Consider the following 27011-nt stretch of genomic DNA (forward strand, 5'->3'; position numbering starts at 1 on the left):
CAATTGTCCAGCCTACCAATAATGTTAATGCCTTAAATATGCCTTTTTGGAATTTTTCAATTTGATACGACAGATTAGATTAGATTCCCTACAGTGTGGAAACAGGCCCTGCGGCTCAACAAGTCCACACCGCCCCTTGAAGCATCCCACCCAGACCCATCCCCCTACAAACCACACACCCCTGAACACTACGGGCAATTTAGCATGGCCATTCCACCTGGCCTGCACAGCTTTGGACTATGGGAGGAAACCCACGCAGACACTGGGAGAATGTGCACACTCCACACAGGTAGTCGCCCGAGGCTGGAATCGAACCGGGGTCCCTGGCACTGTGAGGCTGCAGTGCTAACCACTGAGCCACCATGCCACCCCTTAATGATAATGCATCATTCTCTTAATTTTCTGCTTTCTCAATAGAATACACCTTACACCATTGCTGAGAATTATGATTTTTTTTTTCTCTATTCATTTGTGGGATGTGGGCATCGCTGGCTGGGCCCAGTAATTCTTGCCCATCCCTAGTTTCCCTTGAGAAGGCGGTGGTGAGCTGCCTTCGTGAACCGCTGCATTCCTCCTGCTGTAAGGTTGACCCACAATGCTATTAGGGAGGAATTCCAGGGCTTTGACCCAGGGACTGTGAAGGAACGATGATATATTTCCAAGTCAGGAAGATGAGTGACTTGGACAAGAACTTGGAGGTGGTGGTGTTCCCATATGTCTGATGCCCTTGTCCTGCTAAATGGAAGTGGTTGTGGGTTTGGAAGGTGCTGTCTCAGGATCTTTGGTGAATTTCTGCATTGCATCTGCTGCTGTACACACTGCTGCTACTGAGCGTCGGTGGTGGAGGGAGTGGATGTTTGTGGATGTGGTGCCAATCAAGCAGGCTACTTTTTCCTGGATGGTGTCAAGCTTCTTGAATGTTCTTGGGGCTACACCCATCCAGGCAAGTGGGGAGTATCCCATCACACTCCTGTCCTGTGAGTTGTAGATGGCGGACAGGCTTTGAGGTGCCAAGATGTGAGTTACTCACAGCAGTAATCTTCTTACTTATCTACCATTTTACCTTTTTTAAACCTATTTTTCCAATGCACTTTAACTGACTGTATCATCATACCTTTGTAATTACTTAAGATGGAAACACTAGTTTCAGAACCGCATTTCCCATCCTCAGTACAATTGATGTGACTGGTTCTGCATTCTTGAAGGAGGAGGAGGAGGAAGAGGTGCAGCTGGAGCAATCTGCCTGTGCTGTGGCAGCTCTGGCTGTGAAGTATTAGCCGACAAAGCTCCAATGGGAACAAGATCTGTGGTGCCCTCAACAAGGCACACTTCAACTGAGGACTGTATATGCATTATTGCACTCATGCTATCCAAAACAAGAAATACCCTGCCACTCGTATTGTAGGCACTCTCACTTTCACTTCTAGCCCATTGGGACAATCACCACAAGCCATTACGTTCTTCACAAGGCATTGTCATCCAGGAGTCCCAGTTCATTCCCTTACTTTTCCCATGTTCCATATGTGATAGAAATAAACAGCATCATGTCACTTCTTGGGGAACAGCGTATCGTTCTTTGAAGTAAAAGTTTATCACTTATCACTGATATTGATAAATACATCAAAGTGCACGTTCACAAGTGAATGCCCAATCATGGGATCAGGAGTCAGTAGTTCCACTACAGAGGTGGCAATTGAGAGGAAGATGCTAAGGGAATCAAGATATTTACCAGTTGGTACAGCTTACTGATCACTGTCTCCACTCTGGGCAGGTTTTCTCAGAAACTGATTGCCATGACATATTTCCTGGAGGAAGGCAGCTAATTGGGCCAATTAATTTACTGGTTAGCAGCCAGCACTTTTGTTCCATTAGACCAACAGCCACCCCGCACTGCGCATGAAATCCCATGGCTATTTGGGGGCTACCTCTAAGTATGAGGCCAGTGGGTCATCATTATGTTCTGTCATTGGTCCAATGAATGAGCCTAGTCATTGAAACAAAATCCCAGCTGTGTTCAAATCTATTTCTCTTTAATGCTTCCCCTCCACTCTGCTGGCTGCAAAAGCTATAGCTTTCTTTAATTTTCAGTTTTTTTTAGCAAGCTTTTGAGATTCTGCCGAGACTTGAGCAGCATTCATATCTCTTAGCGAGGCTACTAACCAGTGTTGCAGGTCCTGTCATTGTGCCTCCTGCCTCAGGAACCCATCTGCTCCCCTTTAGTGGGTGAGAGGTACAAAGGTGACATGTTAGGAACCTGCTTCATATAATAGGTACCTTAACAACAAGCACAGGTTCAAGGTTCGCATACAATGCCTTGGTACCAATGGTCCTGTGTCTCTACCGAAGGGAAGAAGTATGACCTGAGGTGCCTTGAGGACAGCCACCAATTGCACTGTCCGATTTACCTGTTCCCTCTCAGGGCTGACCTGCATTTCCTTAGTGACTAACTGTGTGTGTATTTGGCTGCATTTGAATCGAGGTCAATGTCCCTCAATCTTCGCACCATAACTTAGAGGGTTTTGTTAGGTGTCTGCATCCAATCGTTGGCCTGCCACACACAACTCTACATGAGTTGGCAACATGCTCCAGTATTGGAGGCAGTGTGACACTTATGACCAAGAGGGATCTTCTTCCTTAAAAGAAGCATATTGTCTCTGGGAATTTAAACAGATCACTACACACTCCCTTCACTGCTCCACAATTACCCATTTAGTTTATATGTTCTGAGGCTCAGCTTGTGTATCAAGGCGGAGAATATAGCTGTTTCCTCAGGCTTCTTTTGGGAGATGTTTAGTTGACCCTTCGTCCAGCACCTGCTCCTTATGATGTGTTATTTATTTGGTGCCAGCCTTTTGTAAATTTGTGATTCTGGACCCATCAACTGTTATTTCACAGGCAGAGAGTATGTTTGATTCCTAACAGAACTTGCTGCAGGTAATGCTTTTTCACTCTCAATGGACTCTTCTCTCATCTCTCTCACAACCTTTGGAAATCTTCCTGCAGGAGATTTAAAAAAAAAACAACTGCCAGTGCTTTATATAAATGTCAGAGAGCTCAAATGCTGATCGCAAAGTTTTTCATCTTGGTAAAAATAACTTTGCACAGACTGGTCAAAGGCAGCTGCTATGTGATATGTCATCCTTCTAACCAGTCTCTGTGGCACCCTATCTTAACAATGAAGGTAGCCCACACAGTTGCTACCTTGCTGATTCCTGCTGCATGTTCCTCCATTGGTGGCAGGATGGCCAGTGATACCAACCCATACTCTCCTTGGAGTTGTAAGCCTACCTGTGTTGCAATGAGAAAAGACAAAATTTTGATTCCTAAGATTGTGGTGTTCACTTTACAAGTTGGTATATTAGTTAGAGGGTTACTGTGGGATGAGGAGTGTTAGACTAGTCCTTTTTCAAATAAATGCCCATGAAGTCCATATTGCTGACAATTTTCTCTGTGGTTTCATATACAGGATGTCCTCAGTCAGGGTTGTGTTCCTGAAAGTAGTGATTTAGGGTGAAAAGACTTTAAATGATTAAAGTCTTATTCCTGTGTGAAACTGGATTTGGGTTCTATGGGGTCTCCATTAACAGAAAAAATAAAATATTACACCTATATTCTCTAAGTCAACATAAAATACTTTTTAATGACTTCCAACATTGATAACTTAAAACATCTGTTATCTGTTATGTGGGGCGGGGTGTCCCTTCTTGCTGATTTCCACTGCCTCCAAGTCCCATCCCCAGTTCACTGTGGCGCTCCTCATGGCTGCTGGGGTCCCTTCACTTTGGGTGGGGGTAGTGTGCAGCCAACCACAATCCTGTCAACATCCTGAGGGTTATCGTGGAGCTGTGATAAGTCCAGTCCAAATCTGAAGTGTCCTGCAGATGACCTCTTGGTGGATGCTGTTGAGCACATGTTGTCTCTGATGGATGGTGACATCCCTGTTGCAGATCTTTGGCCCTGATATGGTAATGCAAGAGGCCCTAAATCAGAGGGCTTGGTTTGGCCAGTTGAATAAGATACTACAATGTCCTGCTGTAAACAGTAAAGAATTTCACAACCATCAACAAAATTGCCAACTTGAAAATATGCCATCATTAAAGTGAAACACTAAATGTAGTGATTTTAAGCAGGAAGTATCTGTATTGTGCCTGAAAGGAGAATGCTGGCTATTTGAGACATGCATGGTACTCCTCATAATCAGTTCCAGCCATTGAATCCATATTCTCCAACTGCATGATGCTCACCTTCTCTAGAATTCAACCATTTAGTGAAGTTGACTGACAGACTGCTACAATTGTCTAGAAAGAACATTCTCCATGCACATGCTGCTTCCACCATCACCTAGTGACATGCACTTCTCCATCTGCCACCAGTGATGTCTCACCATTTACGCCTGAAAATGGGCAACCTGCAAAACATTCTGATTGTACTTCTACGAAATACCCTTTAAATACTTAGTTCTCAGTTGGACTTCTAATGGGTCATCTTGCCTGTACCAGCTAACTGAATGCTAATCCTGGAGGTAGCCATTTAATTAGTTGTCAAGCAAAATTCATTTGGAAGGCCTTCAACTTGAACCGTTTGATTGCTGAACAAGAAATGTTCTCATCATTTCACCAGGGAACAAGATTCCACCTTCTCAGTCTCTACTAAATGTGACCATGGTCATAGCCAGAGGGAGCAATGTTGCTGGCATGACATGGATTCCACAATTCTAAAGCCCTTCCTGCCTGCCCTGTTGCCACCTGTTGGGGCAGCAATGTTCCAGTTTAAATGTTTGAAGAGTGCACTGACTTTAGTTGTGGCATCTGCATCTTTAGCCTTTCTTGAAATTTTCATTCTGGCTTTAGAATTTATTTGTATTTGAAATACAAAAATTGCAATACTGTATAGAACACATTGACAAATGGAATGTTTATAATCAATGAGTCAGATCACATCTTCAAATGGCCTGAGAAATAGGCATATAATCAACGCCAGATCAGATGTGCTACAGAAAGTATGTTCTGACTATATCTGAGTACTGTTTTTGTGAATAGGTCAGTGGTGCTTTTAGCATATGTTAGTGATTCGGATCTGAAGTTGAAGAAGGGCTGTTGCGCTGTTTATGATCAATGATGGCCGTGCAAGAAGACGAAATGTTCTCAGCATGCCGCATATCTCTCAATTGCTCTGCATTGTGTGTTCTATGTTCAACAGGAGCAGCACTTTCACTAATGGATAAAGAGGGATTAACTGCCCTCAGCTGGGCATGTCTGAAGGGTCACTTGCCAGTGGTTCAGTCCCTCGTTGAAAGAGGTGCTGCCACAGACCATGCAGATAAAAATGGACGGACGCCTCTGGATCTTGCTGCATTTTATGGTGATGCTGATGTTGTAAGTATCTGAGCTATGTGCGAAATTTAACATTCTTCAATTCTAAATGTTCATTGCAGCTTGCTTTTGAGATCCTAGAATTTTCTCTGCATTCCTCTTCCAGCTGAGCCTGAGTAGAGGGATTGGAGATAGTTTCTATCAGTGGAGCTAGATTACTTCTTTTTGTTGATTATAAGACATAAGTCCATAAGACATAGGAGTGGAAGTAAGGCCATTTGGCCCATCAAGTCCACTCTGCCATTTAAATCATGGCTGATGGGCATTTCAACGCCACTTCCCTGCACTCTCCCCGTAGCCCTTGATTCCTTCTGAGATCAAGAATTTGTCAATCTCTGCCTTGAAGGCATCCAATGTCCCGGCCTCCACTGCACTCCGTGGCAATGAATTCCACAAGCCTACCCCTCTAATTTTAAGGCTGTGCGCACGGGTCCTAGTCTCCTCGCCTAACGAAAACAACTTCCTAGCGTCCACCCCTTCTAAACCATACATTATCTTGTAAGTTTCTATTAGATCTCCCCATAACCTTCTAAACTCTAATGAGTACAATCCCAGGATCGTTAGCCGTTCATCATACGTTAATCCTACCATTCCAGGGATCATCTGTGTGAATCTCCGCTGGACACGCTCCAGGGCTAGTATGTCCTTCCTGAGGTGTGTGGTATTAGAATGTTTTTCTCAAATTCCAAGCCCTACTGACCTGCTTTAATATCAAATGAGGTAAAATTGTAAAAACCATTACTTCCTTTCAGCTGTGCAAAAGTATCAGACTTGTATTTTGAAAAGAACAGTACTTTTGCGCTCCTAGCCACTGGTTAGCTGTGTATAGTGTCATAGAAGCAAACACTTCCAACTAGATCCTTGGCCTAGTAGGCAAATGTGATCTAAATTTGAAACTTGAACAGCACTCACTGTTTCATCTAAACCCTCATGCAAGAGCTGTTGTAAGGGGGCTTTAAATATTTTCGTATGTAACATGGAGAGACGTAACAACATTCTAAATGTGTGTATTGGCCAATACATTATTTTTTCCTTACATATAAACATTGACTGGAAATATTATTCATACATTTTCTCTGAACTATTCATTCAGGACTGAAATATTTAGGAAGGGTCAGAGGACTTTTGTAAATAATAGGTACTGTATTTACAGGACTTCAGGACATTTAAGAAGCAAGGTTTGCAAAAAGCACCACTGTGGCTTTGTGTTTTTTCAAATTCCATCCCTCAGCCTGGCTCAGTTGGTGTAAACATGATACTTCTACCCAAAACATCTGACTGATGTCAGTTATAGGAAAAAGCTACCCACGTAAACCTGTCCATGCTTCTTACAGAGATAGTAGGAACTGCAGATGCTGGAGAATCTGAGATAACAAGGTGCACAGCTGGATGAACACAGCAGGCCGAGCAGCATCAGAGGAGCAGGAAGGCTGACGTTTCGGGCCTAGACCCTTCTGAAAGGGTCTAGGCCCGAAACGTCGGCCTTCCTTCTCCTCTGATGCTGCTCGGCCTGCTGTGTTCATCCAGCTGTACACCTTGTTATCTCGTGCTTCTTACAACCAGTTTCCCAATGCTGGCCTCTTGCTAGACCTTCCATCACAACAAGCTGGGTAGGCTTCAACACAGTGCAAGGGAAACAAAGCCATGCTGCTATGACACTGGAGGAACTGGGAGCACCTCTTAAGGCAATAGCAGGCTGCAAAGAGATTTAAATAGCACTGGTAAATTTAATGCAACTTTTATCTTGTTTCTCATGTTTTATGCAGCTTTTTTTTCCTGTTTTTTAAACAATTAATGTAATTTTTTTCTCATTGTAAATGCTATCATTTAGTATTTCTTTAAAATGCTTAACATTTTTATTTAATAATACTTATTTCACAGTCTGTGTTGTTTAACGATTCTTAATGAAACCTTGTAGGTGAGTGGAGTAAGGAGGTGGGAGGTGACTTAAGTCAGTAAGTGTGTGGGATGGTATCTGGGCTGGGTAACACATGGATAAACAGGTATCTGGGTCAGATGATGGTGGATGAGATGGCAAGAGAGTAAGGCGTTCGGTTATGCACAGAGTCAGGCATGCCAGACAGGAGTTGGACCAGTTGGTGAGGTTTTATCAGGAAGTTACATGGGGAGGTCAGCTCATTATGGTCAGGTTGGGCATGCGGGAGTATTTTAGTGAGTTACGGTGGCTGTCAGGTTGGAAAATGTCATTGGAAATGGAGGAAGAGTTGATGGGGGCTGTGTTTTATACCAAGATGTAAAGCAGATTTTAATCCTTTACCATTTTCTGGGTAATTATTCAGATCAGTGAGTGGAAACTCTCTGAAGACTCTGATTTGGACTTAGTGTTGCTGACTTTTCAGGAAGGTTCCAGAATCAGAAGTTTAAACTTTGGAATGTCTCCCATGTAAGTCAGGCACACCAGGACTTGCACATGGTCAACTGTCAACTCTCTTCCTTATCTTGACCATTGACCCTGCAGTTATGTGAAATACTGTTCAGTGACTCTTCCGTTGTATGCCCCCATTTCTTCTGTTTGTGGGGTGAAGCTATAGCATTCCAGTTGCTGTTGTTAACTAAATATTTATACTCCCTCTCCCTTGTGCCCATTAATTTCTAAACACTGCAATGAAAATTGAGGTTTAACAAGATTTTGAAACTATATATGTGTGTTATATATACACATCTTCTCCCAGAGATGTGTTTACTGCTTCAATTCCTGACCAAAGTAATGGGATCTTGGATCTAAAATCACCAGAATATTTGAGCAGTTGACATATTTTTTCTTACACTTGATGACAGGTGCAATACCTTGTGGATCATGGAGCAATGATTGAACATGTGGACTACAGTGGCATGAGACCTTTGGACAGAGCAGTGGGGTGCCGCAATACAGCAGTGGTGGTCACCCTCCTGAAGAAAGGAGCCAAGATAGGTAGGCGTCTTAGAGACAGTCCCTCCTCCCTGCAATGAGTGCCATTTTCGATATCGAAAGAGATACTCTTTTCATTAACGTGGAAGACTAGGTTTGAAATGATCTTTTAAGGGGAAAGCAATTTTCTATTCCCTTCTGCGGGGAGATATTTCGAAGAGTTACCGCATGCGTTTTTTAAATCATTCATTCAGATACCATCTATTTAACATTCATAGGTTACTTTTCTATTTTGGGAACATTAATATGGAGCAGCATGCAGAGCCTTTGGTGTCACATTTAAAGAGTAACCTGTGAGCGTAACATCGTCGATGCTAAATTAGACTCCGATTTCATGCATCTCACTGTGATGTATTCTGCACTGATCTTGAAGTCACTGTATTTCAATATTGTAAACCATGGTAATATGTGGATGCTGATATTCCAGATTGGTCTGGTGTGCTATGATGTGAAATCTGAAGGAGCTTATTTGTAAGTTTAAAGCTAGAAAGTAAATGGGATGCTGGCTTACCTTGCAGTTTATACCTGAAACAAGTAGAGAAGCTTAAAGTGATAAGTAGAGTTTTATTATAATTGGGATTTTTAGATCAAAATACTTGATTTAAACATCCTGCACACATAAACCACATTTATGAATTTTAATGTTGGACAGCTGAGTCCAAATGATCAATTCTAATCAAATCTCACCACAGAGAATTAAAACTGTTGTAGATTTCCAGCAGTCTGACAGCTTTTGTTTTCCATTTTTTAAGTAAATGTTTTTAAATATCAATCTTTCTTTTTCTTCTCCTATCCACGTTCATCCCATAGTTGGTGAATAAGTTTGCATTGATGTAGTAAAGTATTTCCATGAAACAGCACTGTAGCAACAAAACAAAGAGCCATGCATGTTGCCATGATACAACGATTAGAGTTTCCAGTAAGGCGAAGTAAGAGGATGCCAACATGCTTGTAGCCGCTTAAAGCAGAACTTTCTGGATTTGTGCCCGAAATTCATTACAATCAAGGAGAAATTTACTGGGATGGTTGTATGTGCAGTTCCCAGTTATTTCATTTTGTTGGGGACAATGTGAAGGCAGTGCTTAGCTTTGATAACTGGCAAGACATTCAGAAAACACAAGTAAGGCCACTTCGTAGCACCTTATTGGAAATAATGTCGCTCAAATTCGAGATTGCTCAAAAACATGTCCAATGTTGCCCATCATGTCAAAGTTATCAACACAGTACAGGTTAGTTTTTTTTTTAATGTTAAATTAGATTTTAAATCTGCAGTAAAATGTGTTAGACATTTTAAATACTTGATAGTGGAACTCTACTTTGACTTGACTGTAATATCTTAAATTTCCAAGCACTTGGAGAAGGCTCAGAGAGAAGAGAATGAAAAAAGCTTTACTTTGCTACATCACTAGGAAAAAGAAGATTTAAGGATACATAGTTCTGGGAATGGTAATAATTCCCAGCTTATTCACCTGTTGTTTGCTTGCCCAGACTGATGCCATGACACACAAATTTGTGTTCCTGTCTGTTCCCAACCCCTTGCTGTTATTTTACGCCTAAAGAGTGTCCAAGCTTCAGGTATGCATGGACCACTAACATGCTTGCTCTGCAGCCTTGGTGCCAACAAATTTTGGATCAGGTACAAAATTTATCCACCATAGGCTACCACTACTAGACGCAACCTTTCCAACCTTCAGCCTACAAAGTTGAAAAAGACAAATCAGACAATAAAAGGAATAAGCACAAATTGAATTCAACCTCTGGACTTTGAGAGCTGTTTTCCCAGACTTGAGGACTGTATGTGACCCATGGATAAAGGTTTGGACACTTCTTTACTCTTAGTAACTCCTTCAGTATAATCTGATCTGATACTTAACACCATGCTGAGAATGTGGATGGAAATCAACATACTAGTTCCACGTATCATTAGATTTACCAGATCATAAAATTTCTGTCCCTCTGTCATTTGCTTTCTGTACTTTTCTGTATTTGTTGACTTACTAACACATTATTTCTGTTGCTGTATACTAATAAAACATTTTCTGCAACAAAAGCACTGTTTTCTTTTGAGTGCATGGTTTATTTGAAAGTTAGGCCAGTGTTTACTAAATGTATCCGTATTTGCAGGGTAAACTTGCTAGCTATGACTATTTCAGATGACTTCACACTAAACAACAACAGTTACCACACTTGAAAAGCAATTAATTGATGTGGAGATCTCTGGGACATTACCAGAACTTGATAAGGAACTACATAAATAAAAGTTCATTCCTTCTTGTGTCACAGTCTTGTCAGACAATCCCTTTTACTGTGGACAGAGAGTGGGGTTGGAGTCTGATTTTGTTGTGGCAAGGCCCACAAAAATCTGTTACAATTGCTGCAGAAGAGCGTAGGTTTGACTCTCTTGGATATCACAACAAGTTTTACTCTTTCAATACCTCCAAGTGCAAAAACTTTCATCAGGGCCCAGAAATCTGCCACACGCTACTTAGTTTTTGTGCTTTTGTGAGCTTTCTTTTAAGTTTATTTGCCGCTTTTCGACACTATTCTTTTCTTTCAGGATCCAGTTAAAGTCAAACTCTTCTAATTGATATTAAGTGATGGATTTGAGATGCATATTGATTATAGTTTATTTGTAGACAATAATAGAACAAAAAATCCTACAAAGAAGCACAAGAGCAGGTACAGTTGAAGAAGGCCATTGATCCCACTTTCCATAATTTTCTCATCACAGCAGCTGAATGCCTCTTTGAATAAGTTGAGATATTTTGCCTCCATTATCTTATCCAGAGACCATTCCAGATGTTAATCATTATTTCTATGAGGAAGCGCTTGCTTACATCAGTTAAAACTTTTTCTTTTCCCAATTGTCCTCTTGTCTTGCAATATGATTTTAAGTAATCATGATTAAACTTTTCTATGTCACCTAATGTCATATATGTTTCTTCAGGGTTTCCTCTCTTTTACAACTTTCACAAATGCTAACCCCAGATTTTTCTCATCATTTCTCATGAATTTTGTAATCTATTCTTTGGGAAAATGCCAATTAAGCATTTGGCACAAGGACTTGCTTTGTATCTCTGTGTGTTGTCTGGTACCTAAGAATCCCTCAACTCTTGTTACAGAAACGTTTGAATGAACCTCCATGTTATCTCATTTCTTCTAGGAAATTATTGTTCAATGCGATATAGTTGAATTAAGTTTTACATCTCTATCATGCATTAGGATTGGCTCCTTATGGTTAGTGATTTCTAGTGAACATCTACAGTTCATGCATTTGAAAGTACTAAATCTTTTATTTGAAAATAGAAAGTCATGAATCAGGGAACTTTTGTGTTATAAGCTGTCTGAATCCAGATCCAGTGAATGTTCCACAGTTAAAGCAGATTGCCCATTGACTTCACGTCAACACAGAGGAATTCTTCATAGTTCAACCTGTTGCTCCAAGTTGGTAGACGGGAAAGCAAAATGCTCTCTAAGATTGCCAATAGCCTGTACAATGAGGACAGTTCAAGCAAAGCAATGCATCTTCAAACAAAGCAATTCATCTTAACACATTTCCCTGTCTTATTTTTCATCAGTATCCAGGACATTGTCCAGAGCAACATTAATGCGATATACTGGATTCATTAAAGCCTTTGCTCATGCTGCTTTACCATGGATTAATAATTTATAGATGTACTCAATCTTCTTGTAAAGACTTTAGTCAAAGTGTGACAGTACATTACAGTGCTAATCATAGCCTTATTTTCTCAGTTTCACCCTTATTTTTCCTGAAAATGAAGATTGCTTCAAGAATGTATTTCCACAGACACTAATTGTCTTTCTGTACCTTACACCAGTAACCAATCTTAAACGTGCGCTTCCGGAAATGAGTGCTGGCAATATATTTGACAGGAGAGGCAATCACAACCAAGCTTAATTATTATCTCCTAGTTTTCTAGGGAATGCCAATATTTCCGAATATGAAATACTCAACTTATATTTCCTACTTTACCTTTGTTCCTCAAAGCAAGATTCTGCTGCTAATTGTTGTACCCTGTTGTTCTGCCAACATTAACTAACTGGAATTAAAAGTGGGATGCTCCTCACATTTGAGGTCAGTGCAACAGTATATGGTGCATTCACTTATTGAGGGGCCCATTATTGATATTTTTATTTGTAAAAATATTATCTATATTGAATGTTGCTGTCAGCCTCGTCAGAATGGTGCTTTCGGTGGAAACAGATAACTTAGTGTTGTACTTCAGCCTATTGGGTTTGCACCATTGCTAGCTATTTAACAAGAGCTCGTTTCCAGCTTCTGCTTTTCATTCTCCTTTTCTTTGTATTCTTCTCCAAATACTTGTCCAGTTCCCTGTCAAATGATGTTAACGGTCTCTGCTTTCTTAGCCACTTGTGGTAAAGCTGCCCCTGTTTTATTGAAACAGTGGGCAAGAACATGTATTTCACCTTTTACTCTTCATTCCTACAGTGATGATAATTGCTGTTTACCCTCTTAAAAACTGTGTTTTAGAAAGCACTATTTGATTCTCTCCTTAACTTTGCTACTGCAGTGAGAAAAGAGACCTTTTCGTAAAACCTTTCTTCCGAAATATAACCCCTCCTTGTTTGTAATGTTCTCCTGAGTCATTGCTTTACTCTATCTCTGGCTGTCAACAGCTGTACAAATTCAATGGTACTTCCTCTTCTGTTCTACGTTTAATGCCTCTACATAAAAGACAAAATTTGATTTACATTTATGGGAATTTTTTATTAATGGCTTTGATGATTCCTGAAGAGATCACAATAAACTTGCAGTTTTTGATGATGTCACACATTGCCATTCAGATAAATTACCTTGCAAATTCCTGAAGTCCCTTTCAATTTGTCTGTATGTCAGCATCAGCAAAAACCACCACTATGATTAATGCTCATAAACAATAGTTAAAAATGATGGTAAGTGTAGGTTGTATTTACCAATGTACAGTGCATCAATTCCAAGAATTATTGCCTGTTGGTGACATTTTAATTATAGTGTTATTCACTTTCTGTGGTTAAATGTCCCATTACTGTCAATATTCATACTCACCTGAAAGCTTCTCAGCTGACCATTACTAACCTCACAGCAACCACCTACATGAGATATGTTTGCATCTTTACTTATGGGTTTGGAAACATCGTCATAGTCATGCATCTCTCGGAAAGATCTTCAATGCGTCTGAAGGGATAAGTTTCTGGCAAATACTATAGTTCAGTTGGTTCATCATGGAAACACAAGATGGCGGGTTTCTAGAGAACACTGGAAATAACACCACATGGTTCAAAGTCATTCTTTGAAATGACTAAACGGCAGAACTGAAAGTACACTCTCTGCAGTTACTTTATAAATCCCAAGATATCATGTACTTTGCTAATTTATCTCTGAGTGCCCTGCCACCCTTGTATGCTCTTTAGAGTTATGTCATTTAACTTCTATTAACTCTACCTGTACCTTTTGCAAAAATATTTCCCCTCACATCTCCCCATATTAAATGCTAGCTACCATTTGTCTGCCCAATCTGCTAGTCTGTCTATATCCTGTTGCAGTTGTTTTATAAAATCTTTGTTGTTGTCACAAACTTTGTTGATGTTGTTGGATATGGAATACTTGATGATGGGAATGTATTAGAAATGATCCCATACACATGACAGTGTTTATCTTGAATTTAGTTCTGAGAAAAGAACAAAATCTTAGAAACTCGATTTGCGATTTCCCCCTCAAACTGTATCATTAATTGCTAAATGCTGCTTTGAGAACCCATTTGTTTTCATCAATGACTGCATTCATTCACAGTTTTTATGTTGCGCACATCTTGTTTGAAACACCTGTCATTTTGTATGAAGGTTTGCTGCATACTACATTCTTTTAGTGTTTAGTACGTAATGTATGAGTTAACAATACTGTACAATTTATCAGTACATCTGGTTCACAAATGGAGGTGAAAGTTAAACTGGTATTTAAAGAATGGTTAGACCAAAACTAAATATTTAAAGTGAGATTATATAAAGAAAATGTATTTTTTTAATCATCTTGGTGATGTAAGCTTTTCGAATATGAAAGAAAGTCCATGTTTTGCATTTAAGCCATTAACGTATCTGTTATACATAAAGGCAACAGAGCTTTATTTAAAAATGCATGACATCAAAAACATTTGTCACAGTGTATTGCTAAAATATGTTTAACAACCATATATTTCACAGATTTTCACCGGCCTGATGAATTATAAATTTGTGAATAGTTGAGTAGACCTCCTCCCCAACTGTGTATTTCATATATAGGATTCATACAAGCCTGCTGAAAATTTCAGCCTGTGGTTCACCCAGCACAGTCAAAAAGTAGTATTCACAGATTTTGCAGAGTATCAGTACATGGCTACTTACAGGTGAAGGATCCCTCAGGAAGAGAACATGTGTTTCTCTTAAGCACACACAAGAAAAGCAGCAGAAAACCACCTTTGCCTAGTTGCTAGTCACATTGCTTGTTAACCTTGAAATGGGAGGCTCTTGAGCAACTGTACAGGAAAGCACAAGACTGCAATTTTGAGATAAATGAGCAGAGGACATGCTCTTGGGCAGATTTCTACCACTTAATGATTGTGTTACAACTTTACAATGAACAGCATTCATGCAAATAGTGTGACACAGTTAACTGATTAATTCTGAATTTGCTGAGTCTAAGTTACAGAATTCAGAAGACATCATGGATGCTAATTTAATAAGATTTATCCATGAATACATGTCCCCTATTCACCTGGATGGTTATAGTTATGAATAAAAATGACATTTTAGTTGGTCTAAATATTTGGAGTCCTTATGAAATCAACTGATGCATGTGATCAGGTAGAGGCATAATTTGTGCAAGTCTCTGTTGCTGAACTCTTAAGTTTCTTTATCAGCACAGGCTTTGGAACTGTTTCCCAAGTTTGTGTGAAATGGGTTCTTTATTTTTCAAATGTGCAGCATATGTTTTGTCAGTGTTGCATTTTTTAATTTCTCATTTAATTTAAAAGTAGAGTCACAATGAAGAGAGTGAGACCAACTCCATTCTCATCATCTTCTGGAGCATATGGCCGAACAGTTGTCATCAAACATCAATCCATGTTTATCCCTTTCTGTGCTATTGTTTCAGATTAGCAGTGTTTTAACAAAACTGTGTGTAAAGATTGCTGAAGAAAGTAAAACAGGGCTGCTGATCTCTCTTTATCCAGGTCAACATTCCAAATCTCTAAACTCAACTGATGGATGTGATGTTCATTGATGACAATACTGCAATTTCTGAAAGAATTCGATAATCTAGATTATAACCTTATGACAACAGCTTGACATTCATTCAGCCCACGTCGAACACTGTATATTTAAATATGTATACGTGTCATGACAAGTTTGTTATCATTCTTCAAGTTGTAGTGCAATGTATGGAGCTAAATAATTATTTTCATTATCAAACATTGTATTAACAATGTTAGAATATTTGTATTTGTGCTTTTCAATTCTTTCCTAACTGTGATCCCATTTTAAGATTTGAAAATGTTCACAGTACCTCAGTGAGAATTGAGAGCAAGAGCCTGTTTGAGTACAACTTAATCAGTGCTCCACAGCAGCCCTTAACCTCGGAGCTTGTGACCCCTCATTTCAGCTCAGAAACCTAACTTTGGGAAGCCCTGGTTTTGAGGCTGAGACAATTTTTTTTCTCTCAGGAGTTTAGCAGATAGCTGCATAAAGAGAATGTTTAGAAAACTGACAAATTGCCTCATGAGCTGCATATCTATTCAGCAGGTTATAGGCCTAGTGAAAGTAAAAAGAAACAGTTCGGTTTTCTTGAAGGAAGGAAAAAAGTCAATGTTATTCCAATTTTTTTAGGTTTAATTATTGGGCGTCTAAAGAGTTCTCCACTCTGAAAACTAGTTGGAAGACTTTTACTTCGAGGTTGATCTCAAAATAGTTGTCACTTTCAAATCAAAATATTTGAATACTGGTGACTTCACAAACAGTATCAATGATTTTTTCAAATGTATCTTTGTTGGGGGTGGGAGGGTGAATGAGCAGCTGTTTGATGAAAAAGATACACATTTTTATTTGTATTTGCCATTGATGTGACTATTGATCCTATTTTACTTCTGATTATCTTCTGTTTGTCCATTAATTAGTAAATTGTTTCTTACTGTATTTCTGGGGTATCCTTTTCAGTGTTCTCACCACTTATTTTTGAGTGTTTTTTGTATATTTTAGTATTATATAAGAAGATGAATCTGATCTCGCTCATGCCATATTTCCAAACCCAGAACTAGCCATTTAATGCTGGTAGACATGTGTAAAATGGTTAAAATGTACAACCCCTAAAGTAGAAGTGAAGGTGGGATCAGAGGAAATTTAATCCATAACTGTCTTAGGTTTATGTGGGAACTCAACGTAAATCATACATAAATTAGGTCAAAGTCTTGGGTGCGTAACAGTTTGGTGTAAAGTTTTTTTTGTACTTTACATCTGTGCATGCATTATATGTAAGTTAGAGCAGTTAGAGTTTGTTTTCTTTTTAACTGTCTTGAGACCCAGGTCCCATATCCACTGGATTCTTCCAGCTTTGGAACAGCTGCTTCTAGATGTAACTCATGTGCTTTAGACAGCTTTATGTGCGTCTGCTTCAGACACTGTGCCTTGGCTGTGTTTTTGTACAATGATTTGCTGGTGCTCTGGCTTTGCTGCTTGCTCACTGCTTTTTTTTTTGTTCTTTGTTTTTCATCTTCACAATTTTGTTTACATCCTTCCCTTTTTCTCCTTCCTTTTTTTATTATTTCCTCATCACTTTGAAAGGTTGTCAAACACTCCCAAGTCGTCCTCGAGGTACATTATGGTGATTTGATTTTGTTTTTGCCTTTCTCCAGTTCAGTCTGGACAGCATGAAAAATGTTTTTTTTATTTAGTTACTCCCAATGAAAGCAACCAATAGGATTGTTGTAGAGGACAACTTATTTGGTAAATAGTAGCACAGTAAACCATGATTCAGTTTATAAATTCACTTTCTGGATTGGTTGTAGTTAACGTTATGGACAAATTTTGTCCCACTGTATTGATGCCATGTTTATCATAATGCTGTTGTCTGTTCTAACTAATCAATTATAGTTTTCCACAAATGGGCTGCTGAATTTAATAACATTACAATAGTCAGTGCACTTCATTTAAACCATATGGGCAGGTCCTGAGCATATGATGAGGTAATCTGTAAATGCAAGCTCTTTTTGTCCCATTTTAGTTTTTTATTGATTTTATTAACTGCTTAATCTACAAAAAGATTTCCAAAAATCTTCACTATTCCTTCTTCTCCACTCCGTCTCATTTCTTATCCCACCTATATTCATGTACACTGATTTCTGACCCCTGCTGGATCTTCTGAACAATTTTGAAGAAAGCCTTGGAATATGTAATAGGTTACATGCCACAAGATCTAAATGGATTCAGATTACAGAATATCCATATGCAACTTTGAGAATAATAACTATGGTATATGTCCCTATCCTTACGGCCCCAGAGATTACAGCATCACACAAGCAAGCACTTGTGCTAGGCAATTCCTCACTTAATTTATGCAGTAACTGCAAATTGATGATGACTTGTTTGAAACTGATGTGGATCTGAAGAGTCAGTGATTAAATCCTTGAGATTTGTCTCTGTTCTAAGCACTCCCACAAATAACGTAGCACAGTCTCATCCAGATTTGTTTCCTATAAATTCAAGAATCTCAAAGAGCAACCTTAACAAAGACAATTACGTATGACTGCGTTATTAAAAGCCCTTGTGAAATAATCATTATGGCTGGTGTTTACAAAACTTGTAAGGGACGTCAGTGAAACAAATTATAATATTGTCTTACTAGCCCAATTCCAAACTAGGTGCCTTGGTAAAAATCCATTTTTACTGTGTAATTTATAATTTTCTCAGTCAGCCGACTGTTGATTGAACTTTTTTTTAATGAGAAGATGGTTAGCCTCATAATTACTGTAAAAATACAACTGGCTATCTGCCTTGTATCTCAGCTGCATTGCAATCTTTTCAGTGCTGTTGATGTTAAATCTAGGCTAGGAATATTTTTGAGAATACTGTTCATTTCCTTGTTTCAATATGTCTGCCTCTTAATTTCAGTCTGGTGTCAAAATGACATGCTATAAAATTAATTGATTGCATTTATAATCCTGCGAAAAGGAGATGTATTAGGACTGTGCTAATTGTATAGTACCAGGCCACTGATGACGAATAATGCTTCAGCTTATGCTATGTTATAATAAGGAGTTAAATTATGTGTACATAATTTAATTTGCTCATTTAAAAAAATGAAAATTCTCATATTATTAAATTCTGTTTTACTCTAAATAAACCATAGTGACATTAAGGTATAGAAAAGTAGCACTTAACTTAGTGAGCTAGCAAATGTAAACAGTTCAGTCCCACAACATAGGTGACAAATGAAGAAACTTTCATTTCCCAATGCTGCATTCTCTTGATGTCTGTCTTCTTTTTCCCTCTTCCTCGCCCACTGCCTCCCCCACGTCACCACTAACAAGTGCAAAATTTACCAAACATATTGTGACGATGTTGGCTATCATAGTCTATGCTGCGATTCCTGCCATTTCATTATTTTGCATGGTTTACAGGTCACATCTTTGGAACATGTTCATTAACAGTAAGAAAAATTTCAGTGATCAAATCTATGCAGATATCACCTGAATAAGCAGTGTGCCTATTGCTGGTCATTTCTTATTTGGTTTAATGGAATGATGACCAGATTTATTTCAAACAGACCTGTGAAATCCAAATCTACCTCTGCTTAAATTGGGATTGAAATATCAGTTCAATGTATTTCTGTCAAATGCCACAAATCTCTCTGAATCCCATCACTGCTGCCTGTCTTTGTTTGCAGTTTGTATTTTGCCATCAGGACTGAACAATGTCCTATTTAATTGAATCTCACAGTGATGATTTTAAGTTATACTGGGGCTACATAGCTTTTACTGCCAGCTTTATGGCTTGTATAGTGAACAGTTAAATATTTCCAGCAACATTCTACTGTAAAATAAAATTGTCAAATGAGGTACAACAAGATGATATGTCAATGCAACGTATAAAAGTCATTTCAGGCTGTCGACACAATGGGATTGAAATCTCACTACTGCTTTTTACACACTGATTCATGTACTTTTGTAAAATTTCTATCCCAGTTATTTTAATAAACCTTTAACCTGTTTAGAGAACCTTGTTAAAATAATGCATAAAATGGTTTGGCACAGGGGACTGGTGCACCAAAAACAGCATTCAGCAGAATGTGAACTTGAGTCCCAGCATTGCCTTTTTACTTGCAGGGTTTTTGTGAAAATATTGAAATCAAAGTTTCAATTTTCAGTGCTTATTTAATATATATTCGTAGTGACAGACTTCAAATTCAAAATGCTTGCACCATTGTATAAGTTGCACATCAATTTGACAGGTCACAAAAAGCTGATATATAATAAACAGTCTAATTTTCACAACTATCTTAAGAATACTGTCAGATACTATTTAGTCTCACCCACCCCAGCTAACGGCAGCAGTAGCAGTGTTGGGTTACAGTTTAGTGATTGAGTTGCATTTTTGAAATCAAATTAAATGCCCATATTTTCATCTAATACACAACTAGGAATAATTAATGCTGTCATTTTCTGTAAAATAAAGATATCCCAATTCACTTTATTGAAAGTGACTTCCTTATACTACAACACACTGATAAACCAAAAAAGCTCTCCTTCACTCATGTACCAGCTAATTAATGTGAAAGATACTTTAAGCAAATGTGTTTTTAATGGGCTTGTAAATATTGCTGGTTGTACCCAGTAAGTCAGGATGACACCATTTTAAATGATAGTTATGTGGCACAATACCTAGACACAAAGTTGTTCTCTACCATTTTCCTATAGGTGTTTTTCATGTAGTTTCCTGCCCTGGCATTATGTGTGTTTTACCCCTCATGCATCCTGTGCACTGCAGGTCCAGCGACGTGGGCAATGGCCACCTCCAAACCGGACATCATGATCATCCTCCTGAGCAAGCTGATGGAAGAAGGAGACATGTTTTACAAGGTGGGACAAACTAGAAATTAATTGGCATAGGGGCCAAACAGTACAGCTGGTTGAGGCATTTCCCTTTACCCCTGTGGAATCTAAGATCATTTTAATTTTCAACAGCTGCATAAGTTAATTTTCTACTTTATTAATGCTTGTCTCATTTCTCCTCTTTCAATTTCCTTAAATTTTATAGTATTTCCATCATTATGTTATCACGCCCCTTTGCACTATATTTCTTCAAGGCATCTGGAGAGAGTTAGTGCCACTTCAAATTGTGTTCCCAGTTTTTATCTGAACTGACATAACTCTAGGTTTGGCTGCCACAGACAGAAGTCAAACAATATTGGATTGGGCCTCAGATATATGGGACAGGTTCCTGATCCACCATTACTTTATCTTTCTCAATTACATGCACATAAAGAACAGCCCTAATTTGTACTCATTGCCAGTGTCCGAATTTTGCACTTTCCTTACTGGAAAGGAGTTGAAATACTTTTTAAAGTATATGAGTAAATCATTTAAGGGCTCTTTGCAGTGGTAGTATCGCTACATCTGGAGCAGGTTCATGTCCCGTCTGTTCCAGAGTTATGTCGTGACATGTCTGTGAAAGTTGATTAACGTGTCTAAAACTGAATTAATTAATATTCAAGTGTTTAATAAACAATTTGAATTGTAATTATAGGATGCCTTTAGGTGATAATTTTGTTGGAAGCCTCCTCCCATTCCTTCAAATAATTCTGTGCTTCAGTAATCCTCTGTGTCAACTTACTATAGCATCAATCTTGTTCTGTCAGTCCTGCCTTTACCCTATTATGTTCCCATTTTGCAGCAAAATTGAAAGAGGACAGAATCATACTTTCTCAGAATTTTGAGGATTAACTTATCTGTTTTTCTTGCCATATTTTATCATGCCTTTCTCAGATGAGGTCAGATATTTCAAAATGATTTTCCATTGCTAATACACATGCAAATTAATCAGAATAAGTTTCAAAGACCTGCCTGTACCTGACTGAAATTTTATCAAGTCTTAAATCGTTGGTGCCAAATGATAATCTCAAGGCACAAAATTACTTAATTTTATTTAGGTTTTATTTGATTGAAAAAGGAGGTGGCAGACAGAATTGGCTAACTTTGCTTGGAAAACATTATGTTAGTATTTACAATGTAGAAGCAGATCATTTGACTCAACAGTTTATGCTCCCAACCTCCCCCATCTAAGGCCATCAATGCATTTGATTCTTTTTTCTTTTGTAATAATTGAGCTTCCTCTTAAATGAATCTGTGGTCATTTCAACTACTCATTGTGGCAGCGAATTACTACACATTCTATCCAACTTCTGTGTTTAAAAAATAACCCTCCTGAATCCTATCATGTCACCTGAGTCTTTCTTCTGTAGCAAAGAGCCACCTGCTCACCCTTTTCTGATAAGCATAAGTTTCCAGTTCTAGTATCATTTGAAGTATTTTGTTTTGTACCTTTTCCAGTGCTTCTATTTGTTTTTCATTATAGAATCTTTCACAATACTCATACGTGATCTAAACATGATTTAATACATGTTTAACATATTACCGTGGTTTTCAGTTCTATTCCTGTAGAAACAGACCTCAGCTCTCCCTGTTTTTCTTTTAATGGCCTGTTAAGAGTGTCCTTCTGAAAGTGACTTAAATGTGAAGAGGTTATTGGTTAGAGTTATTAGGTTGCCTTATATTTAAATTTGTGAGAATTACCAAAATACAGTAGTAGAATTTTGGACCACATCTGAATGACACAACCTGAAGTGTTAAGCAAAATTGCATCAGAGGACGAATAGAACGGATATCCTATTGGAATGTTTGAACACAAACTGTTATCAACAATTCAAATTTAGAATTAATCTAAATAAACAAACATGGAGCTAGTCAGTAAGTGAATGTGATAATATGTTGTATCGCAGAGTGGTATCACATGTGATTTCTTGCATCAGGTGATCTGACTACCTGAGAGTGCCAACCAAAGTTTAGAAAGCCCTCAGGAGTGTGTACAGTTTTCTTCCTTTACTTAGTACCTAATTGAAGAAATATTAAAGGAAAATGAATGACACAGAAGGAATATGGGACAAGATCTTTTATATATTTTTAAAATCAGAACACCAACCTGTTGCAAAGGAGCCATGGGATGTGCCTACAATGTTTCAATATGCTTTTCCACTATTGGAGTTTCAATATAAAGGCCACAGGAGTATAGTTCCTAGAACACTCTAGCATGCTCCCTGGCACCTGGTGTCAGAGCATCATGTGTGTAGTCAGCCATTTGTCTTGTAAGACGTGCCTGACACCTGGTGGTTTGGCTTTAAATTTCCATTAAAATTCCATAAACACATGAGAAAGGCAGATGAATCAGACAGGGAAAAACAGCATTGCTTTTAATAACCCTGTACAGCTTATGTCATTGCCAAGATTTTGTACCCCTTTGCTGTGGGTTACCTAAACTGACTTCCTGATTTGAGTAACTTCCAGGGTGTGGCCAGGCAGTCTTTTGGAGAACTGAACATGTGTCTGGACCCATGACATTTAACCTCGCTCCACATTATGGGACCTGACAACATTCCAACAATTGTACTAAAGACTTGTGCTACAGAACTCATTGCGTCCCTACTCAAACTGTTTTAGATCAGCTACAACACTGGCATCTACCCAGCAATGTAAAACATTGCTTAGAATATCCTTTGAACAAAAAGCAGGACAAATCCAACCCAGCCAATTACTGCCTCTTGAATCTTCTTTCAATCATCAGTAAAGTGATGGAAAGTGTCATCAACAGTACTTTGTAGTAACTCTTGGGAAGTAATAACCTGACCACTGACACCTGCTTTGGGTTCTGCCAGGATCACTTAGTTCCTGACCACATTCCGACCTCTGTTCAGAATTCCAGAAGTGAGGTAAGAGTGATAGCCTTTGACATCACGGTCATATTTGATTAAGTGTGACATCAAGATTCCCAACAGTCAGTGGGAATGAGAGGGCAAACTTTCCTGTGGCTGAAGTTATACCTGGCACATAAGATGATTGTTGATGTCAGAGGTCAATCATCTCAGCTCCAGGGCATCTCTGCAGGAGTTCCTCAGGGAAGTGCGCTAGGCCCAATCATCTTTAGCTATTTCATCAATAATCCTCTCTCGCTCGCTCTCTGTCTCACTCTCTACATATTGCACAATTTTCAGCACCGTTCACGCTCTGTTCAATACAGCAGGACCTAATGACACGTTTACTATCTACAAGATAGGCTGTCAAAAATTAGTAAGACTCTTTAAGGCACCTTCCAAACCCACAACCTCTAGTATGTAGAAGGTCAAGGGCAGCAGATACTTGAGAGCACTACTGCTACATGTTCCCTGCAAGCCACTCACCATCCTGACATGGAAATGAAATGCTGTTCCTTCAGTGTTGCTGGGTCGAAATCCTGGAATTCCCTCCCTAATGGCATTGTGGGTCTACCTACAGCACATGGGCTGGAGAGTTTCAAGAAAGCAGCTCACCACCACGTTTTCAAGGGCAATTAGGGATGGGCAATAAATGCTGACCCAACCAATGATGTCCATACCCCATAAATTAATAAAAATCAAAGCGGTGGCTTTTTCTGCAAGTGGGAATTGTCTGTACAATCACCTCCTACATTGAAAGTCAATTTAGGTATTGACAAAAAAGAAACAGTTTGTCAAAAAAAATTGTCTTGCATTTACCAGGACAATTCACAAGAATACTAATGCTTATGCAAAAAAGTGTGTAAACTTGGAGGAGTAAAGATTTGGTATTTTTTTTTCTTTTTGCTGATTTTATTCCAGATCTAGCCCATTAAACAAACTAAATTCTATGATTCTAACTCCCATTCATCATTTTTATTAACTCCTCTGTTTTCTCTTCATCCTGTCCAAATAATTCAGCTATCTGGCTAAAATAAGAAGCAGAATAGAGGTATATTGGATAGATTGGATTGTAAAAGTTACCTCCTTCGATGACCGTTTCAAGGATTGTCTGTAACGTCTTCCAGTCCTGCAGTCCTCTGGATATTCAGCACTCTTCTACTCCACTCTTGCCTATTCATCTTTTGTGTTGCTCAGTTATTGAAAGCTGTGTCTTCTCATACCTTGCACCTAACTTCTGGAATCCTTTCCTAAACTTCTCAGCCACTTTGACTTTCTTGCCTTCTTTGAGAGTCCCCTAAAACCAACCGCTTTGCCAAAGAATTTATTCACTTAACGTAATATTTCCTTATTTAACTCAGTGCCAAATGTTATTCAATAATGCTTTTGTGAAGTCCGTTGGGATGTTTTACCATGTTAAAGGTACTATGTAGTAAATTGTTATTGGCAGTAGTCTAACTGTTAAAACTGTTCATGATGATGTAGAACTTTGTTCCTTCAGTGTCATAAACTGCATCTTCTATTAATCACATGAAATACAGGGATAACTAGCCATTTGGATACAGAACTGGCTGGAAGGTAGACGACAGAGGATGGTAGTGAGGGTTGCTTTTCAGACTATAGGCCTGTAATCAGTGGTGTGCATAAGCGTCGGTGCTGGGTCCACTGCTTTTTCGCCATTTATATTAATATGAACATAGGAGGTATGGTTAGTAAGCTTTCAGATGACACCAAAATTGGAGGTGTAGTCGACATGAAGAAGGTTACCTATTAGTACAATGGGATCTTGATCAGATGGGCCAATAGGCTGAGGACTGGCAGAAGGAGTTTAATTTCGATGAATATGAGGTACTGCACTTTGGAAAGGCAATTCAGAGCAGGGCTCATACATTTAGTGGTAAGATCCTGGGGAGTGTGTTGCTGAACAGAGAGACCTTGGAGTGCAGGTTCATAATTCCTTGAAAGTGGAGTCACACCTATATAGGATAGTGAAGAAGTCATTTGGTACGCTTGCCTTTATTGGTCAGTGCATTGAGTACAGGAGTTGGGAGGTCATGTTGAGCCTGTACAGGACGTTGGTTAGGCCGCTTTTGGAATACAGCTTTCATTTGTTGTCTCCCTGCTATAGGAAGGATGTTGAGAAACTTGAAATGGTTCAGAAAAGATTTACTAAAATGTTGCCAGGGTTTGAGCTATAGGGAGAGGCTGAATCGGCTGGGGCTATTTCCCTGGTGAATCACAGGCTGAGGGATGACCTTATAGAGATTTATAAAATCATGAGGGGCATGGATAGGGTAAATAGAACAAGGCCTTTTCCCTGGGTTAGGGGGGGGTGTGTGGGGGAGTCCAAAACTATAGGGCATTGATTTAAGACGAGAGGGAAAAGGGACCTAAGGGCTTACGTTTTTGCACAGAGGGTGGTGCTTGTATGGAATGGGCTGCTAGAAGAAGTGGTGTTGGCTGGTACAATTACAATATTTAAGAGGCATCTGGATGGGTATATTAATAGGAAGGGTTTAGAGGCATATGAACCAAATGTTGGCAAATAGGACTAGATTAATTTAGAATACCTGGTCATCATGGGCGAGTTGGACCAAAGGGTCTGTTTCGCTGCTGTACATCTCTATGACTCTAATTGATCACAAAGTGGCTGCCTGGCCTCATTCATCTGAATGGAATCTTGTAGAGAGGGAAGAGGCAAAAGTATTTAGATTTTTACCCTCTGTGCTGCTTGGAAATTTGTTAAGTTCATTGAAATCAACATGTTTTGCAGGTAAATTGTAACCCTATGAACATCTGACCAGAGAAAAGATGGTTTTACACCTTGGGTAGATAACCATTAGAACTGGACATAAGATGAAATGAGAGCCTCTGTATAGATGTGACACAATTAAGGAGTGACGTCAAACTATTACAAAGAGCCTCTAATGCTTTAGCAGCATGTAAATCGAATTCTTTCAAAGCTTGAAAGAAGTGAAATAGGTCAATTGAAATATAACATAATACATTTGGAAGTCGAGGAGTGGATAAAACTATTCGACAGTTTTAAAAAAAAACATGAAAAGTCAATAGAAGAAATAGGGAAGAACATGAAGGTTCTAAAGTCGGACCAGAACAGGACAAAATATTAACAAGGTACTAAGGCAAAGTCTGTAAATTCAGAGGAAAAATATAATTGAAGGAATGGAGCTACAATATTGTGCTCAAAGTTGAACTTTGTTGGAACAGTATTTGAATCAAAGATGGAAAGGTTAGTGTGTGAATGGGAGACAAAGCTAGGTTATGATTCATAAGGAGATTTATAGTTCTTCAGAGTGAAGCAGTCTGGGGAGACAGTGGTGTTAAGGCAGTGTCACTGGATTAATGATCCAGAGTTCCACGCCAGTGCCCTGGGAAATGGAATACATCAGTTAGTAGAATATAAATTCAATTAAAATAATCTCAGTTATGATAAGCAGGAAATTATCAATGATTGTTGTTAAAATCCCATTTTGTTCACTAATGTCTTTTAAGGAAGGAAATCTTTTTCCTTTACCTGGTCTCGCCTACATTTAACTACAGACTCTTTAGCAACGTAACTGACCTGACCTCTGAAATGGAATACTAAACTACTCCGTTAAAGGGAAATTAGAAATAAGTAATAAAAGCCAGCATCATCAGTAACAGACATCAAAGAAAGTCAGCCAGTCTAAACATGTAGAAG

The 27011-nt window shown here is 38.9% G+C and overlaps 1 protein-coding gene across 18 annotated transcripts in view; it reads left to right on the forward strand.

The window, feature by feature from the left end:
- The window catches only part of tanc2a (tetratricopeptide repeat, ankyrin repeat and coiled-coil containing 2a), a 778741-nt gene that overhangs the window by 725871 nt on the left and 25859 nt on the right, over positions 1 to 27011 (forward strand). For all 18 annotated transcript variants that reach the window (XM_059638827.1, XM_059638832.1, XM_059638830.1 and 15 more), the window contains 3 exons: positions 5200 to 5375; positions 8172 to 8304; positions 20332 to 20423. In XM_059638827.1, coding sequence (XP_059494810.1) covers positions 5200 to 5375; positions 8172 to 8304; positions 20332 to 20423 — 401 coding nt within the window. The remainder of the gene's footprint in view (positions 1 to 5199; positions 5376 to 8171; positions 8305 to 20331; positions 20424 to 27011) is intronic.

Source organism: Stegostoma tigrinum, chromosome 31 (genome assembly GCF_030684315.1).
Source record: "Stegostoma tigrinum isolate sSteTig4 chromosome 31, sSteTig4.hap1, whole genome shotgun sequence".
In the NCBI taxonomy this organism is placed as follows: Eukaryota; Metazoa; Chordata; class Chondrichthyes; order Orectolobiformes; family Stegostomatidae; genus Stegostoma; species Stegostoma tigrinum.